Below are 17916 nucleotides of genomic sequence, written 5' to 3' on the forward strand. Positions count from 1 at the left end.
GGAGGTTCAGGGACTGAGTCCACATCAGTCAGTCAGAGAATTTCTGTCATCCAACAGACAACAGGACCTTGTTCCAGCCCAGGTGTACATCAAGATCACCTGGGCATTTCCTTTTAACACTGAGATGGGGTGAGGGGCATTCCCAGCGATGTATTCAATTGGTCCCAGGTGGGGCCGAATTAGCACTATTCTGAAGCCTCCCTAGATGATTCTCATGTGCTATGACGATCGAAATTCAATACTCTATTCCCAATCACTTTTGCATCAGTTGAGGAAACTGAGGCTCATGGAGATGAAGTAGTTTATCACAGCTGGCCATTCACTCAGGGAGCCAGCTGATCCTATACTCCTGGGAATGGACTCATAGCATAGTGCTGATATTTCGTTTCTGTAAGTTTCATTTTCTCCAGCTCTTGTTTTTTTTTCCTAGCTGTAAGTGCACTCTTGGACACACACATACACAGACTTTTTGGGGGGCTGTTTTCTTCTCTACTGCTCTGTCCAGTGTTGCTCAAAGGTCTGTTTATTCCACAGAGACACTGGGCAAGATTCCGAATATCTAATCAGTCCAAGCCACAGTCCCATAGACCCAGGACTGCTGCCAAATTCGTGGCAACGGCGTACATTTTGTGTGCTTCTCTGCATTCTATCTAGCGCACTGGAAAATTACAAACCCAGCTGTTTTTCTTCACAAGAATTCCGAAGACACCTCACTCCCTTGCAAAGAGAGGTTAGCTCTCTAATTTATCTCGGCATCTGCTTATTGCCTGAACATTTATTAGAATACAATTTATTCACAAATTTTTATTTGTGTAGAACTTTCTAACTAGTTCAGGATGAGATGGCAGATGAGCTGGGTAGGAGGGATTAAGCAGGAACAGTTTAGATTTGGCAGTGTGTTTAAGTGTTTCTAAGAGGAACACATTCTTACAGCTCCTCCTTTTCTGATTCTTATTTAAAAGAAAGAATATAGGTGTGTTTTTTTAAGAAAGCACTATTTAAACTTGATGACAGAAAATACCACTACTACTATTATTACCATCAATAGTCATCTTTTATTTGCAATCTTTTATGTGCCAAGTAGTTGCTAAGTACTGGACTGGCCAAAAATTCATTCGGGTTTTTCCATTATATCAGCACTTACTCTTCTCAACCTCTTACCACAAGCACCATGACTATATAAGATTACACAGGCCAGGTTGAGGTAGGCCAAAAGTGGATGCCATGGGCACCAAGAGGATAATACTATTACACAGATATGATAATCATGTCTAGTGAATACGAACACTTTAGATGGCTACAATAGAGAGCATTACAAATAAGGAAATATTCATTCAGGCCCAACATGTTTTATTTGAAGTCTTAAGATTCTAGCAGATTTTCTTGGTTTCCATGAATAAAGAAGGAGTTTTAGGACTCTCTTTTTTTTTATCACTGATCATTCTCCAGAAAGAAGGATATGCAAAGGCACAAAATAATTAGTAAGACTGATCTCTCAGAGAATTGGAACAAATTTGAGTTAAGGCTCCAGTTTAGTGACTTGCAGAATTTTATACCATATCAAGAACAATGTCTGTTTCCAGATGAGCAAACAAAGGCACAGATTGAAGGCATGACTTTGGCAAGTTCACAGAGCCAATTTTCACAGGACTCCTTGGCTATAGGTTCAGTGGAGTCTACATTACTGGCATCTCTTAGTTCCTGGGTTTCAAAAAGGCCTTACAAAGTCTGAGAGAGGAATTTGTTGTCGTTCAGTTGCTCAGTCATGTCTGACTCTTTGGGACCCCATCAACTGTAGCACCCTAGACTTTCGGACACAACTGAGCAACTTCACTTTCACACATTGGAGAAGGAAATGGCAACCCACTCCAGTGTTCTTGCCTGGAGAATCCCAGGGATGGGGGAGCCTGGTGGGCTTCCGTCTATGGGGTCACACAGAGTCGGACACGACTGAAGTGACGCAGCAGCAGCAGCAGCAGACTTTCCTGTGCTTCACCATCTGCAGAAGCTTGCTACCAGAGCTTGCTAATTCCCAAAGAGAGGAATCAGCACATCAAAAAAACTGCTTTCCACCAGCCTTTTCTCAATCCATTTTCAAAACAGAACAAAGGAAGCAAGAGCTGCTTAAGTTTCATTTTCTGCAATCCTGCCTACTTTAGTTTCACTTTCTACTTTCAGTTTCCAACTTTTTGTTGCAAAAACACACCCACAAGTTACATCATTAGCTGCTGTTTATCTCCCTTATATAGCCCTGAGCTGGGGCATAAATTTATCTGAAAATCCATAAGACGGACAGAACCAACCTCAGAGAAGACCATCCAGCTAGACAAAACATCGTAGAACTGCTGCCTAATTCACAGCAACCATGAGGTAAGCATTCTCTGCTTCTCTGCCTTTCTGTATAAAGTTTCTGGAAATATTTTAACCATACTGTATCAACAGACTTGTCTCAGTGATGCCATTTCCTTATTTTTCTATTTGACCGACTGTTTCGGACTGAATGTATACGTGAGTGTGCCCTCACACACATGCACGTTCATACATGCCCATAAACTGTTTTATCAGTTCATTTTCCTTTTTTGTTAGGATCTTCCTGAGGAATTTGCTGAAACCCAAAGAAAGGGAGGGAAATGGAAAGGGAGGAAGGGAGAAAACAATCCCAGTCTCTGAAACAATTTTCCACCAATCTCACTTCTGTCTGACCTAGGGAGGGAATGGACAGTTAATCTGGATACAGATGTTGCTTTCTGGCTCCTCCACAGGAGGAAAAAAGCAGAATGCACACAGCTGTGTGAGCCACAGCAGTGGGGTCTCTCAGCTTTCTTGAGAGAAATACTGTGGTGGATGAGGAAGAGATGCTCACTGCTTAGAGAACAAGACCTTTCTCTGCTGGCATCTGGTCTCACTATCTGCACTGCCAGGTTCCTATGGCGGGCCTTGTCAATCTGACTGGATCTAAGGTTAGCAGGTTAACTGTCCTCTGGGGAAGCCAGGTGGACTGCAGATCCTTGAAGGCCTCCTGTCCACAGGGCTTGGCTAGAGTTCTGTGCTTGGGAACTCCCACACCTTCCTTAGCTAAAGGGCCTAATGTAAACTGTATTATCTAAACTGAATCTTGATTCAAAGAACCCTGGATCTTATCAGATCAAGAAAACATTAATATTGGCCTGCAAATTCGCCCTAAGTGTTCCAGTGTGCAAAACTTTGAAGGGACAACAGTTTCAGAAAATGCATAATTACAGACCTATTGTCAACCCTTCTGCCCTCCTTTAGTTCACAGACAAATAAGAGTGGATTATCACTGATAAGAAAATAATGACAACAGCAGCAAAAATCATCATCATAATAACAGAAAAGTAGATGCCATGTCCTGGATGCTTATCAAGTGCCAGCCTGGCTTTCAAAGTATTATGTAAATTATTATATTTACAAAAGAAACTTATGAGGCAAGTACTTGTATTATACTTATTTTTGCCAATACTGAATTTTAAATTAAAAAGTTAAGACTACACAGATAATAAGTGATAGAGCTAGACATGAACCAGAGTCTCTATTCAATGATACCTTATTTAATCTTTAAACTGATGTTTCTTAAAAGGTACCAATGGAGGTTCATGAGATCATTCCAGGTGGCATAGTAATTAGCTTTTGTATTTTAAAGGAAGATCCCCTAGAGGAGGGTATGGCAACCCACTCCAGTATTTTTGCCTGGAGAATCCCATGGACAGAGGACCCTGGTGGGCTATAGTCCATGGGGTTGCAAAGAGTCAGACACAACTGAAGCGACTTAGCATGCAAGTATGCATATTTACATATATAATTTGCAGAATTTCTACTCAGGCTAATAACATGAATTTTTATAGTGATAAAATACATGTATGATAAAATTTACCATTTTAACTATTTTCAGTTCAGTTGAGTTCAGTCATTCAGTCGTGTCTGACTCTTTGCAACTCCAAAGACTGCAGCATGCCAGGCTTCCCTGTCCATCACCAACTCCTGGAGCTTGTTCAAACTCATGGCCATCAAGTTGGTGATGCCATCCAACCATCTCATCCTCTGTCATTTCCTTCTCCTCCTGCCTTCAATCTTTCCCAGTGTCAGGGTCTTTTCCAGTGAGTCAGTTCTCCGCATCAGGTGGCCAAAGTATTGGAGTTTCAGCTTCAGCATCAGTCCCTCCAATGAATATTCAGGTCTGATTTCCTTTATAAGTGACTGGTTTGATCTCCTTGCAGTCCAAGGGACTCTAAAGAGTCTTCTGCAACACCACAGTTCAAAAGCATCAATTCTTTGGCGCTCAACTTTCTTTACAGTCCAACTCTCACATCCATATATGACTACTAGAAAAACTATAGCTTTAACTATTTTAAGTAGACAATTTTATAGTATTTAGTACAACAACGTAGTGCAACCATCACCACTATCTAGTTTAAGCAAATTTTGTAACTCTGAGCAGTCACTCACCTCTCATTCTTCACTCCAGGACCTGGTAACCATTAATCTCCTTTCTGTCTCTATAGATTTGTCTATTGTAGATATTTCATATATATGGAAGCATACAACACACGGTCTTTTGTGACTGACTTATTTAACATAATGCCTTCAAGGTTCATCCATACTGAAGCATGTGTCAGAATGTACTTCCATTTTAAAGCTGAATAATATTCCATTGTATGTACTGACTACATTTTGTTTATCCATTCATCCACTGGAGGACACTTGGGTTTCTCCCACCTTTTGACTACTGTGAATAATGCTGCTATGAATATAAGTATACAAATATCTATTCAAGTCTTTGCTTTCATTTATTTTGGGTATCTACCAGAAGTGGAATTGCTGAATTATACGGTAATTCTATATTTAATTTTTTGAGGAATCATCATTTTCCACAGCAGCTGCCCCATTTTACATTCTCCCTAGCAATGTACAAGGGTTCTAATTTCTCCACACCCTTGACAACATTTGGTTTTTTCTGTATTTTTGATAAATAGCCATCCTAAAGGATGTGTAGAGGTATTTTATTATGGTTTTGATTTGCATTTCATTAATGATTGGTGATGTTGAACATCTTTTCATGTACTTACTGGCCATCTGTATATTTTCTTTAGGGAAATGTCTATTCAAGTCCTTTGCCCATTCTTTTAATCAGTTATTTGTTTTTCTGTTGTTGAGTTGTAGGAGCTGTTTATTAGTCTAAATATTAATCCCTTATCAGGTACATGCTTTGCAAACATTTTCTCCCATTCTGTGGGATGTCTTTTCATTCTATTGATAGTGTCCTTTGATGCACAAAACTTTTTAGTTTTGCTAAAGCTCAACTTGTTTATTTTTACTTTTGTTATCTTCGTTTTTAGCATATCCAAGAAATTGCTGCTAAATCCAATGTCATGGAGCTTTTCCCGTTTCCTTTTCTATATTTTTATAGCTTTCAGTTCAGTTCAGTTCAGTTCAGTTGCTCAGTCGTGTCCGACTCTCCGCGACCCCATGAATCACAGCACGCCAGGCCTCCCTGTCCATCACCAACTCCCAGAGTTCACTCAAACTCATGTCCATAGAGTCGGTGATGCCATCCAGCCATCTCATTCTCTGTCGTCCCCGTCTCCTCCTGCCCCCAACCTTTCCCAGCATCAGAGTCTTTTCCAGTGAGTCAACTCGTCGCATGAGGTGGCCAAAGTATTGCAGTTTCAGCTTTAGCATCAGTCCTTCCAATGAACGCCCAGGATTGATCTCCTTTAGAATGGACTGGTTGGATATCCTTGCAGTCCAAGGGACTCTCAAGAGTCTTCTCCAGCACCACAGTTCAAAAGCATCAATTCTTCGGTGGTCAGCTTTCTTCACAGTCCAACTCTCACATCCATACATGACCACGGGAAAAACCATAGCCTTGACTAGACGGACCTTTGTTTTATAGCTTTAGGTGTTTCATTTAGATCTTTGACACATTTTGAATTCATTTTTTGTATATAGTATAAGCTAAGGGTCCAAATTCAATCTTTTGTATATGGATAAGAATTGATGCTTTTGAACTGTGGTGCTGGAAAAGACTCTTGAGAGTCCCTTGGACTGCAAGGAGATCCAACCAGTCCATTCTAAAGATCAATCCTGGGCATTCATTGGAAGGACTGATGCTAAAGCTGAAACTGCAATACTTTGGCCACCTCATGTGACGAGTTGACTCACTGGAAAAGACTCTGATGCTGGGAAGGATTGGGGGCAGGAGGAGAAGGGGACGACGGAGAATGAGATGGCTAGATGGCATCACCAACTCTATGGACATGAGTTTGAGTTAACTCCGGGAGTTGTTAATGGACAGGGAGGCCTGGCGTGCTGTGATTCATGGGGTCGCGGAGAGTCGGACACGACTGAGCGACTGAACTGAACTGAACTGATTCCTCTTTTCTGCATACATCCCAGACTGAGTGCTGGAGAAGACAGAAACCTAGAAATGCCAATAGGCATAAACAGAAAAGTCCCATGAAAAACCTGCTCTCTCTAGCCAAAGGACCCAAAAAGGAGGCAGCCTAGCAAAACAAAAAATTTATAAACAACTACTGCTCCAGCCAAATACCACAGGAAAAGTCAAACAAAAACTAAAGACCCATTCCAAACTCTGCTAGTAAAGGCTGAGTGGGTAGCCAAGACTTCTATTCTCACCACACTATGAGCTAGGCATCGGGACTCTCTCCCTCTCCCTCCCCCTATGGATGATGCCAGAGAAGCCCAAGTGGAATGCAAAGACTTTCATCTCCACTTGGATGGTAACAAGGGTCCCTCTCTTTGCAGTGGGGTAGTGAAGACTATAAAAGCAATGTGGATACCAGCACCCACCTGGTGGTAATGAGGTGCCTTCCCACTACCCACTGAGATGGCAACAGAGAGGGCTAGTGGAGTTTAGGATTTTCACCACCATAAAGAGGTAATAAGGCCACTCTCCCCAACTCACTTCCCAAATACGTGTACTTAAGTGTAAACCTAACATAACATGCATAGGACTTGAATGTCTAAAACTACAAATGCTAATTAAAGAAATCAAAGAATATCTACATAAACAGACACAGCATATTCATGGATTAGAAGATTCAACATAGTAAAAATGTCTATTTTCCACAACTGACAAAAACATTCCTATCAAACTCCAGCAAGACTTTTATAGACACAGGAAATATTAATCTAAAATTTATATGGAAATGCAAAGGAACTATAAAAACAATTTTGAAAAAAAGAATAGAGAGGAATCACCCTACCCAGTTTTCAGACTGTTTATATACACTAAACAAGACAGTATGGTATTGGTGGAAGAATAAACACAGAGATTAGTGGAACAGAATAAGGAACCCAGAAACAATCCCACACAAGCACAGCCAACTGATTTTTGACAAATTGCAAATGCAATTCAACAGAGGATGGGAGGATGAACAGGCTTCAACAAATGGTGCTGGACAACTGGGTATCCAGAGGCTGAAAAATGAGCCACTGACCTAACCTCCATACATTATGCAAAAGCAACTCAAAATGGATCACAGATTTAAATGTAAAATGATAGAACTTGTAGAAGAAAACACAGGAGAAAACTTTCAAGACTTAGGGCCTGGTGAAGAGTTCCTAGACATGATACCAAACACATGATCCATTAAGAGAAAAAAGAAATCAATAAATTATACCTCATCAAAAGTAGAAACTTTGGGAACTTCCCTGGTGGTCCAGTGGTTAAGACTCTGCACTTACCATTGAGAGAGTAGCATTGAAACTTATACATTGCCATATGTAAAGCAGATAGTGGGAATCTGCTTTATGACTAGGGAGCTCAGACCCAGACAACCTAGAGGGATGGGATGCGGTTGGAGATGCAAGATTCAGGAGGGAGGGGACATATACATATACCTATATATACACTGATATATAGCAGATTCATGTTGACATATAGCAGAAACCAATACAATATTGTAAAGCAATTTTTCCTTTAATTAAAAATAATTTTAATTTATTTATTTGGCTGCACCAGGTCTTGGTTGTATCATGAAAGATCTTTAGTTGTGGAATGCAAACCACATGTGGGATCTAGTTCCCTGACCAGTGATCGAACCCAGGCCCCCTGCATTGGGAGTTCAGAGCCTTAGACACTGGACCACCAGGGAAGTCTCAAAAATAATTTAAAAAAAGAAAAGAATGAAAAAAAAAAAAAAAAACTAGATAGGCAGTGGGAATTTGCTGTATGATGCAAGGAAGGAGCTCAAATCTGGTACTCTATAACAACCTAGAGGGGTGGGGTGGGAGGTGAGAGGGAGGTTCAAGAGAGAGGGGACATATGTATACCCATGGCTGATTCATGTTGACATATGGCAGAAACCAACACAATATTGTAAAGCAATTATCATCCAATTAAAAATAAATAATTTTTTTTAAAAAAAAAGGAAAGAAAAAGATTCTGTGTTTCCAATGAAGGAGGTGCGGGTTTGATCCCTGGTCAGGAAACCAAGAGCCCACATGCCGTTTGGCAGGACCAAAAAAATTTTTTTTAAAAAGTAAAAACTTTTGCTCTTCAAGAGACCTTATTAAAGGAAAAAAAGACAAGTCAACTCACACGTTGTGAGAAATTATTTGAAAACCACATGCCTCACCAATGATTCATATCTAGAATCTATAAAGAATTCTTGCAATCCAACAATAAAAAACAATCTCATTAGAAAACAGGAAAAGGATATGAAGAGATATTTCACCAAAAAGGATCTATGGATGGCAAATAAACACACAAAAGATGTTCAACATCACTAGCCATTAGGGAAATGCAAATTAAGACCACAAAGAGCTATTAAAAGAGCTAATAACATTTTTAAAAAAGTGGAAATATCAAATTCTGGTAAGAATACAAAGAACTAGATCATTCATACATTACTCTGTATGTGTGATAGTTACTCAGTTGTTTCTGATTCTTTGAGACCCCATGGACTGTAGCCTACCAGGTTCCACTGTTCATGGAATTTTCCAGGCAAGAATACTGGAGTGGATTGCCATTCCCTTCTCCAGGGCATCTTCCCAATCAAGGGATCGAACCTGGGTCACCAGCATTGCAAGCGAATTCTTTACTGTTTGAGCCACCAGGGAAGCATACATTACTAGTAGGAATGAAAAATGAACTGTGCGCATATTGTACCACTGCCAGTTTCCTAGTTTTGATGTTGTACTATAGTTGGATAAAATATAATCTTTGGGAGAAACTGGGTGAAGGATACACTGGACTCATGTTCTATCTTTGCAAATTAATGTGAATACATATAAATAAATAAATATTTCCCACAAATAAATCCAAATAAAATAAATGGGTCAAATATGATCACATTTAGGTAGTCTTAATTTGTTACATAATCTGCAGACTAAGGTCCTGATGTCAATAATATTTCCTAAGGCTCTGCGTTTCTTCCTGGTCTCTACCTTAATTACAGCAATAGGAAAATAGAAAACTCTTATATAGCAGGAAATATGCATGCTCTAAGTGTTTTACATAGATAGGCTTATTAATTCTCACCAAATCCAGAGTGATAAGTTTATCTTCTGCGCCTTACAAAGGAGGTTCTGAAGCACAGAGAAGTTTCATGGCTAGAAAGTACTGGAGTCAGTGTATGGAGCCAAGCAAACTGCATTCAGAGGCCACATGGATCTTAGAAATACAGGAACTTAATGGAAGATCAAAGCAGGCATGCCATTTTCAAGGCTGGGCTCTAAATAGGAGGTGTTTTACCTGGCTTATTTCTATTGGCTGTTTGTCACCTAACAAAGAAAATCTGCTTTTGTTTTTACAGTTATAGTGCTGATGAGGATCAGATCAAGGATAAGCTGCAACAGTTGAGATGTCACTTTACATGGGAGTTAATCATTGAAGAGACAGAAATACCGGATTTAGAAAACAGGGTCTTGGAGGAGATTACATTCCTGGACATCAAATACAATGTGGGAATATACAACTTACTGGCCTACGTGAAACACCTGAAAGGCCAAAATGAGGAAGCCTTGAAGAGTTTACAAGAAGCTGAAGATTTAACCCAGGCAGAACATGCCAACCAATCAGAAGTGAGAAGTCTGGTTACCTGGGGCAACTATGCCTGGTTGCATTACCATATGGGCCAACAGGCAGAAGCCCAGATTTACCTGGACAAGGTGAAGAACACTTGCAGGAAACTTGTGAATTCCTCCAGCTACAGAATGGAGTGTCCTCAGATGGACTGTGAGGAAGGATGGGCCTTGCTGAAATGTGGAGGAAAGAATTATGAACGGGCCAAAGTCTGCTTTGAAAAGGCTCTGGAAGTGGACCCTGAAAACCCTGAATTCAGCACTGGGTATGCAATCGTTGTCTATCGCTTGGAGGGCTTTAACAAAGCACAGAGTAGTGGGGAATTTTGTCTCAACATCCTAAAACAGGCTGTCAGGCTAAATCCAAATGATGCATACATTAAGGCTCTCCTTGGCCTGAAGCTTCAAGATGTAGAACAAGAAGCTGAAGGAGAAAAGTACATCAAAGAAGCACTGACCGATGCGTCCTCAAAGACCTATGTCTTTCGGTATGCTGCCAAGTTTTACCGAAGAAAAGGCGTTCTGGATGAAGCTCTTCGGCTCTCAAAATTGGCCTTGGAGGAAACCCCCTCCTCTGCTTTCCTGCATCACCAGACAGGGCTTTGCTACAAGTCACAAATAATGCAAATAAAGAGAGCTACAAACTCTCAGCCTAAAGGACAGGATAAAGAAAATATCAACAGAATAGTACCATTAGCCATACAACATTTCGAACGTGCTGTGCAACTAAAGCCCACATTTGAGTTAGCTTATACAAGCCTGGCAGAAATGTATGCAGAAGCAGGTGACCACAGAAAAGCTGATGATACTTTTCAAAAAGTGCTCTGCATGAAATCACTCCACAAAGATCTGCAGCAACACATACATTTCCACTATGGCCGATTTCTGGAATTTCACAAACAATCTGAAGTTGATGCAATCAGCCATTATCTAAAAGCAATAAAAATAGATAATGCATCAATAGATAGGGATAAAAGCATTAATTCTTTGACGAAATTGGCTTCAAAGAAACTTCGGAGAAATCCATCAGATATAGAAAGCTTGAGTATCCTTGGGTTCATCCACAAAGTAAAAGGAGAAATGAATGAAGCCCTGGAGTATTATGAGCAGGCCCTGAGGCTGGCTCCTGACTTGGAGAACTCTGACCCCTAGGCACTGAAATATGGACTACTGTCACAATATATACTAATCATCTTTTCTGCTTGTGACTTTCAGAAACGCATTATGTAAACTTTGAATAATTACTCAAACCTGCTAAAACATTAGTTGTATTCAGAAAATAGTCAAACAGCCTTCAGGAGCAGTTGTGTGATCAGATCGATCTAAGATGGTGACTGCGGAACCAGAAACCACCCCTACTCCCAATCCCCCGCCTACAAAAGAAGAGAAAATAGAATCTAATCAGGAGGCTGCTAACCCAGAACACTGTAAACACCCTTTACAGAACAGATGGGCATGCTGGTTTTTTAAAAATGATGATAAAAATGATGAAAGCAAAACTTGGCAAGCAAACCTTCGATTGATCTCTAAGTTTGATACTGTTGAAGACTTTTGGGCTCTGTACAACCATATTCAGTTATCTAGTAATTTAATGCCTGGCTGTGACTACTCACTTTTTAAGGACGGTATTGAGCCTATGTAGGAAGATGAGAAAAACAAACGAGGAGGACAATGGCTAATTACACTGAACAAACAGCAGAGACGAAGTGACCTCAATGTTTTTGGCTAGAGACACTGCTGTGCCTTATTGGAGAATCTTTTGATGACTACAGTGATGATGTATGTGGAGCTGTTGTTAATGTTAGAGCTAAAGGTGCTAAGACATGGACACGAGTTTGAGGAAACTCTGCAAGTTGCTGATGGACAGGAGGCCTGGCGTGCTGTAGTCCATGGGGTTGCAAAGAGTCAGACGTGACTAAGTAACTGAACTGAACTGAAAGGTGATAAAATAGCAATATGGACTACTGAATATGAAAACAGAGAAACTGTTACACATATGGGGGGTATACAAGGAAAAGTTAGGACTTCCTCCAAAGATAGTGATTGGTTATCAGTCCCATGCAGACACAGCTACTAAGAGCAGGTCCACCACTAAAAATAGGTTTGTTGTTTAAGAAGACACCCTCTGAGTATTCTCACAGGCGACTGCCTCAAGCAATCAAGATTTGGGAGCTGAAAGACAGCCTCTTCAAAAGCAGAATGGACTGCATTTAAATTTGAGTTCCATCTAAATGTTGCTAAGATACAAGGAAATCTCATTAGCCTTTGTCTTGTGCTTCTATATTCATATTTTCTTTTTTTTTGGCTATAGTGTCCATTATCCCAATCAAAGTATTACAGTACACATCATATCATCCCCAGAATCCATAAATGTGTTCCTGACCCACTCTGTAATAGCTTAATAGAATTAACCATTACAAAAACATTTGACCCATCTACAATATTAAAAAAAAGAACTTGCATTTCTATACCTTACAAAAGAATGATTTTGTTTATGTTCCATTGTATGAAGGAGCATATTTTACTGGTTTGAAAGAGTATGATGCATAGTTTTCTGGCAATTTTGTTTCTTTTTACAGCATTATCTGTGCTATACTCTTGCTGATGGCTGCTAGATTTTATTTATTTCCCTACTTGATAACATTAGTGACTCTGATTTCAGTTTTTCATTTGTTTTGCTTTAGTTTTTCTCTCTCATGTAACATTGGTGAAGAATCTAGGAATATGACATAAAGGTGGAATAAACATTAATTTTGTGCATTCTTTGGTAATTTTTTTTTGGTAACTTAACTACAATGCTTTGCTACAAATTTATGCTTTTCATTCAAATCACTGACCTATGTTTGTGTGATTTCCTCAACGTAATTGTGTATTATAAAAAATGTAGTATCATAATTACCTTCCGAATTAGAATTAGTATGTCTGTTTTTGTATCTTTATGCTGTACTTTAACACTTTGTATTACTTAGGTTATTTTGCTTTGGTTAAAAAATTGACTAAAGTAGAAAAGCAATCCCACTCATATTAAGACAGTGTACAAACCTGTATATAAAATGGGTACAGTGAATTGTCTTTAAAAAAAAAAAGAAAATAGTCAAACAGAACATACATGCCTCTATATGTGAGAGAGAGAGAGAGAAGAACCATTTCTCTGTGAATGTTATATAGAAGGGGAAAAAAGTAGAAAAAAATAGTAGTTTGTTGAGTAGATTTATAGCAAAAAAAAAAAAACCCACCAAACACTGGACTTACATAAAATAGAATGTTCAATTCATTCATTTTATCAATAAATAGCTTTCAGTGCTAGATACCAAAAGTACTAGGGTGAAGGAGCGAAGGGAAGGTTCTTTTACCTCTACCCATCTTAGGTTCATTGGCTAGAGCCTTAAATTAAACTGACAAAAAACAGATTAACAAGAGAAAAACAAGTTTATTAACACATGCATCAGGCATACACAGGAGTACCCAGTGATGAGTAACTCAAAAGGGTGACTAGAATGTGGGCTTATATAGCATCCTAACAACCAAATGATACATTTTTAGAGAAATGATAAGGCAAAGGCAAAGAACTTCAAATTTTTTAAGTAGCAGACTGTATGAAGGCAAAGGGGAAACTAATGGACGGTAAGAGTTTGCTTGTAAGGTTTGTTACGTATATCTTTCTGTCAGTGTCTCTGGGCTGTTTAGGAACTAGAGCTGTCTCAGGTGATTAACTTCTGTCCTTCCTGGCAGAGACAGGAGAGACATTATTTTTCAGGCAGATGGGGGAGAACAGAGAGCTTTTCTTATATCTGCTTCATTTCAATTGCCTTCAGCTCAAAATAACCCTTATGGCAAGGTGGCATATGAGGGGATGGCATATTCTGCTACCCCTCAGTGAACAAAGCAGACATTTCTCCCCAAACCTCATGCAGCTTGCCACTGAGTGAGAGAGACAGACAGGAAAACAAGCACATCGTCAATTAAAGGTCAGTTTTCTCCATGAAGATGTTTGAAATTTAATTCATTGTCAGATTGTTCCAAGCAATTTCTATTGCTTTATGCCATTTTGTTTGAAGCACTATTGATTCAGTTATTTGCTAGCACTGATTTAGTTAGATGAATAAATAGGAAAAGGATGCTAAAGAGTCTGAGAGACCATCTGTAGCAACCACCTTTGAGTATAAGATTTTATTAAAAGACAATGCCCAACAAATAACATTTTTAAAAGGAAAATTAAGGAAACAATGTCATTGCTTTTTCATTCTTGTATGTCTTTGGGGAGAAGATGTATGCATTTCCTATTGTGGCTCTCTAATAAATTACCATGAACTGGGTGGCTTAAAATCACACTCATTTATTATCTTACAGTTCTAGAGGTTAGAAGCCTGAAATGGGTTTCACTGGCCTGAAATCAAGGTGTTGGCAAATCCAAATCCCTTCTGGAGGCCCCAGGAGACAATTCTTTTGGTACCTTTTCCACATTCTAGAGGCTGCCTGTGTTTCCTGGTGGGAACCCTAAATCCACAGAAAAGACAAGTCCCCAAGGAATTCACAGAAACACTGGACAAGGCTTTGGATTTCTACTGAAATTCTATAGGAACCGAAGTAAGATTTGTATCAGGAGCAGGCATGAGAGTTACACAGAAGCAATCTTCACAATTCCCGTATCACTAAAATAAGAGGTTCATTAGATCAACAAAAACACAACTTAAAGTGCTTGTGTTTGAGGAAGGAGGCTGTAAGGTACTAAAAGAAGTCTACCCACTGCCAACTCCCCCAGGTGAGAAATATGAAAATCAAATAGTTAGTGGATAAGTGTCAATTCTTGATTAGGTAACTCTTACCCAATATTGTTATACATCCTCTGTACCCAGAAAGCAGAGCTCATTAAGGCAAAATAAATCTCTGGATTATGCAATGTGTTTGTGTGATGTGTGTTTGATAAACTACAAAGATCACATTTACTTATTGTGTTTCATAACCTAACAACCATCTCTCTCTCCCATCTTTCCCAACTCTGGAAGACATCTCTGCCCTTCGGGGAGTTCAGTAAAACTAAAATGTGAGACAGCCTGGACATCTGCAGAGAAAACCAAGCAGTGAATTCAGGAAAAGAGACGCTCTCTGGTATTGAAAATACTATTGCCGAATTTACAAATGAGTATCTCCAGGCATTACCAAGAAGTGTTTAAACTGACAGCTGAATTTCAGGAGCTTGTTACTCCCATGGAAATGACTGACAGAACCTCAATCATTCATTGTCCTTATTTAGAACTCCCCGAGTGCCCAGGGGATGTCTCTCATGTACCCTAAATCAGACCAAACCCTGGCTCAGGCCATTCACTACTATTATAAGTGCCCTAGCCTAGGTCTTTGATAACCACTGTCTACATACCACCACGAGATCCGCCTACTTGGGGACCATCCTGGCCACCAACGTCCCCATTCTCCTGAGGCTGCTAGAACGGGAACTGCACAGGGACTAAGAGCCTCCACCCTACAGCATGCCCCAGCTTGAACTTCCACCCTCAGTCTGTGTCCATAGCTCGGGATCTTGTCCCCAGTCAGACCCAGCCACCTCTACTTTGGAGCTGGTGCTTAAGGGAGTAAGCCTTCTCTGACATTGCCCTGGATATCAACTCTTTCACCTGGGCCACCTCCTGAACTCCAGTAACACCCTTGACTTTCTGTGATCTGATTTCAACTTCTCTTCTCCTACCTGAAGTCCATCTTCTATCTCTTGCAGCCTGGGCTGTGAAGACTAATTCAAATAAATTAGCTATATACATGAGGGTGTTACATGATTCTCAATTGTGGGAAAGAGAGAAGAGGAGGATTTTGCCCCTGAAGGCAAAAAAAAAAAAAAAAAAGTTGGGTTTGGCAATCTCTGGAGTTAATTTCGTTGGTCCTAACTGCAGGGTGCTACTGACATCTACCGGATAGATGCAAGATTGCTGCTTAAACATCCTAAAATGCACTGCACAGCTTCCCACAACCCAAATGTCAATAGCACCAAGGTTGAGAAACTCTGGCTTAGATCTGTACCTTGGAAGAGTTACTAAGTTTTCAGTTTCCCAAGCAGATTTTCTATTAGTTGCCATTTTTCATGTTCTATTTCTCTTTTTCTCCAGTTGCTGTGTTTTACAGGTTGATAAGAATAAATTCAGAAGACAATACACTACTAATTTTCCCAAGAATTCACCCAATCCGACAAGTTACGAAAAAAATACTGACATTTAAATTCCATCTAATAAATTCAGCATGTTCAACACCTACTCAACAGCTGGGTCTTTGCTTCTTCTCAATCCTGAAAATGCATATTCCTTCAAAATTTTTACAGATAGTTTTAGTGTTTCTGAATCTGAAATCCTAAACAATATAAGCTGATAATCAGGAATTTTTTCCCCTTTTGATTTTTATCATTTACTGTTTAGTTGCTGTTCATTCAAACCTTGATAACCAAAGACTATCTCTTGGCCCACCTACAGCTAAAAGAAAGGAAAGAAGTAGGAACAAGGGAGAAAAAAACATAATTAACACACTGGAAATTTTTTCAAACAGAGGTCTATTAAATATTCTAAATCTTCAGGAAGGAGGAAATTCTGGGCATATCTTTGTACCTCCAAATAAGCCATTCGGTACTTTTTCTAAAATGTGGTTTCCCACTTAAAGGTTACCATAGCCTACAGACCCACCACATCCACATTTCCTCCCCAACCTCACTTCTTAGGACTTCTTCCCTGCCCTCTCCGCTCCAACCACACCATCTGTGCATGCCAGGTATGCTTCCATCTCTAGGCCTTTGCAGTTACTGTTCCCCCAGTCTGGAAGGCTCTTCCCTGACCCCATATCCACAGGGCTCACTTCGTCCCCCAATCCAAACCTTTCCTCCCCAATATATTTGTAACAGCAAAACACCAACCCTCTCTCTGCTTTTTCTCCATAGCACAATCTGACATAAAATATTACATTTGTTCTTTACCTTCACCTCTCACACTAGAAATTAACTCCAAAGAAACAAGTGTAACAAAATCACAAATGCACAACTAACTACAATTCTGGACCTACACTGTTAGTTCAGTCAGTTCAGTTCAGTTCAGTCGCTCAGTCGTGTCCAACTCTCCGCGACCCCATGAATCACAGCACGCCAGGCCTCCCTGTCCATCACCAACTCCCGGAGTTCACTCAAACTCATGTCCACAGAGTCGGTGATGCCATCCAGCCATCTCATTCTCTGCTGTCCCCTTCTCCTCCCGCTCCCAACCTTTCCTAGCATTAGAGTCTTTTCCAGTGAGTCAACTCGTCACATGAGGTGGCCAAAGTATTGCAGTTGCAGCTTTAGCATCAGTGCTTCCAATGAACACCCAGGATTGATCTCTAGAATGGACTGGTTGGATCTCCTTGCAGTCCAAGGGACTCTCAAGCGTCTTCTCAAACACCACAGTTCAAAAGCATCAATTCTTCCATGCTTAATTCTGAGGGAGCAAGAACTGGCTTTAGGTATAAGCCCTCTTCTCTTGCAAAGCCAAAGTCAGCATTATTTAAACCAATGGACACATAGCAAAACCTGTACATTGTTGTCCATTCATCTGAAAAACAAAGTGACTAGCATGGTATTTTGCCAATGCATAAAAGTGATAAACTTGTGCCTTTTAAACTCTGTGATGATGAACACTTTTTCTCAAAGTTTGAGAATCATCTCCGCCCTGTGCATAACCAGAAACAAAATGCAGAAGACAGTGTGTGGGGGGAGGAGAGAGGAGGGCTTGTCCCTTGTCTGTTTTATGCCTTGCTATATTGACAAGGCCTTGAACAATGTCTAGCTCTTAGCAGTTGTTTAATAAAAACGTGTTGAAAGAACCAATGACT

General features: G+C 40.0%; 1 protein-coding gene and 1 pseudogene across 1 annotated transcript; both read left to right on the forward strand.

The window, feature by feature from the left end:
- The first annotated feature begins 2211 nt into the window (after positions 1 to 2211).
- On the forward strand, positions 2212 to 12825 carry IFIT1 (interferon induced protein with tetratricopeptide repeats 1). Its single transcript, XM_055425127.2, has 2 exons — positions 2212 to 2370; positions 9798 to 12825. Exons 1-2 carry the CDS (start codon positions 2366 to 2368, stop codon positions 11215 to 11217), a joined length of 1425 nt encoding a protein of 474 aa, XP_055281102.1. The 5' UTR covers positions 2212 to 2365; the 3' UTR covers positions 11218 to 12825.
- Positions 11393 to 12825, forward strand: LOC129555562 (eukaryotic translation initiation factor 4E pseudogene; annotated as a pseudogene).
- Positions 12826 to 17916: the final 5091 nt, after the last annotated feature.

This window comes from Moschus berezovskii, chromosome 12, assembly GCF_049115385.1.
Source record: "Moschus berezovskii isolate FMDL1 chromosome 12, NW_MosBer_1.0, whole genome shotgun sequence".
Lineage (NCBI taxonomy): Eukaryota > Metazoa > Chordata > Mammalia > Artiodactyla > Moschidae > Moschus > Moschus berezovskii.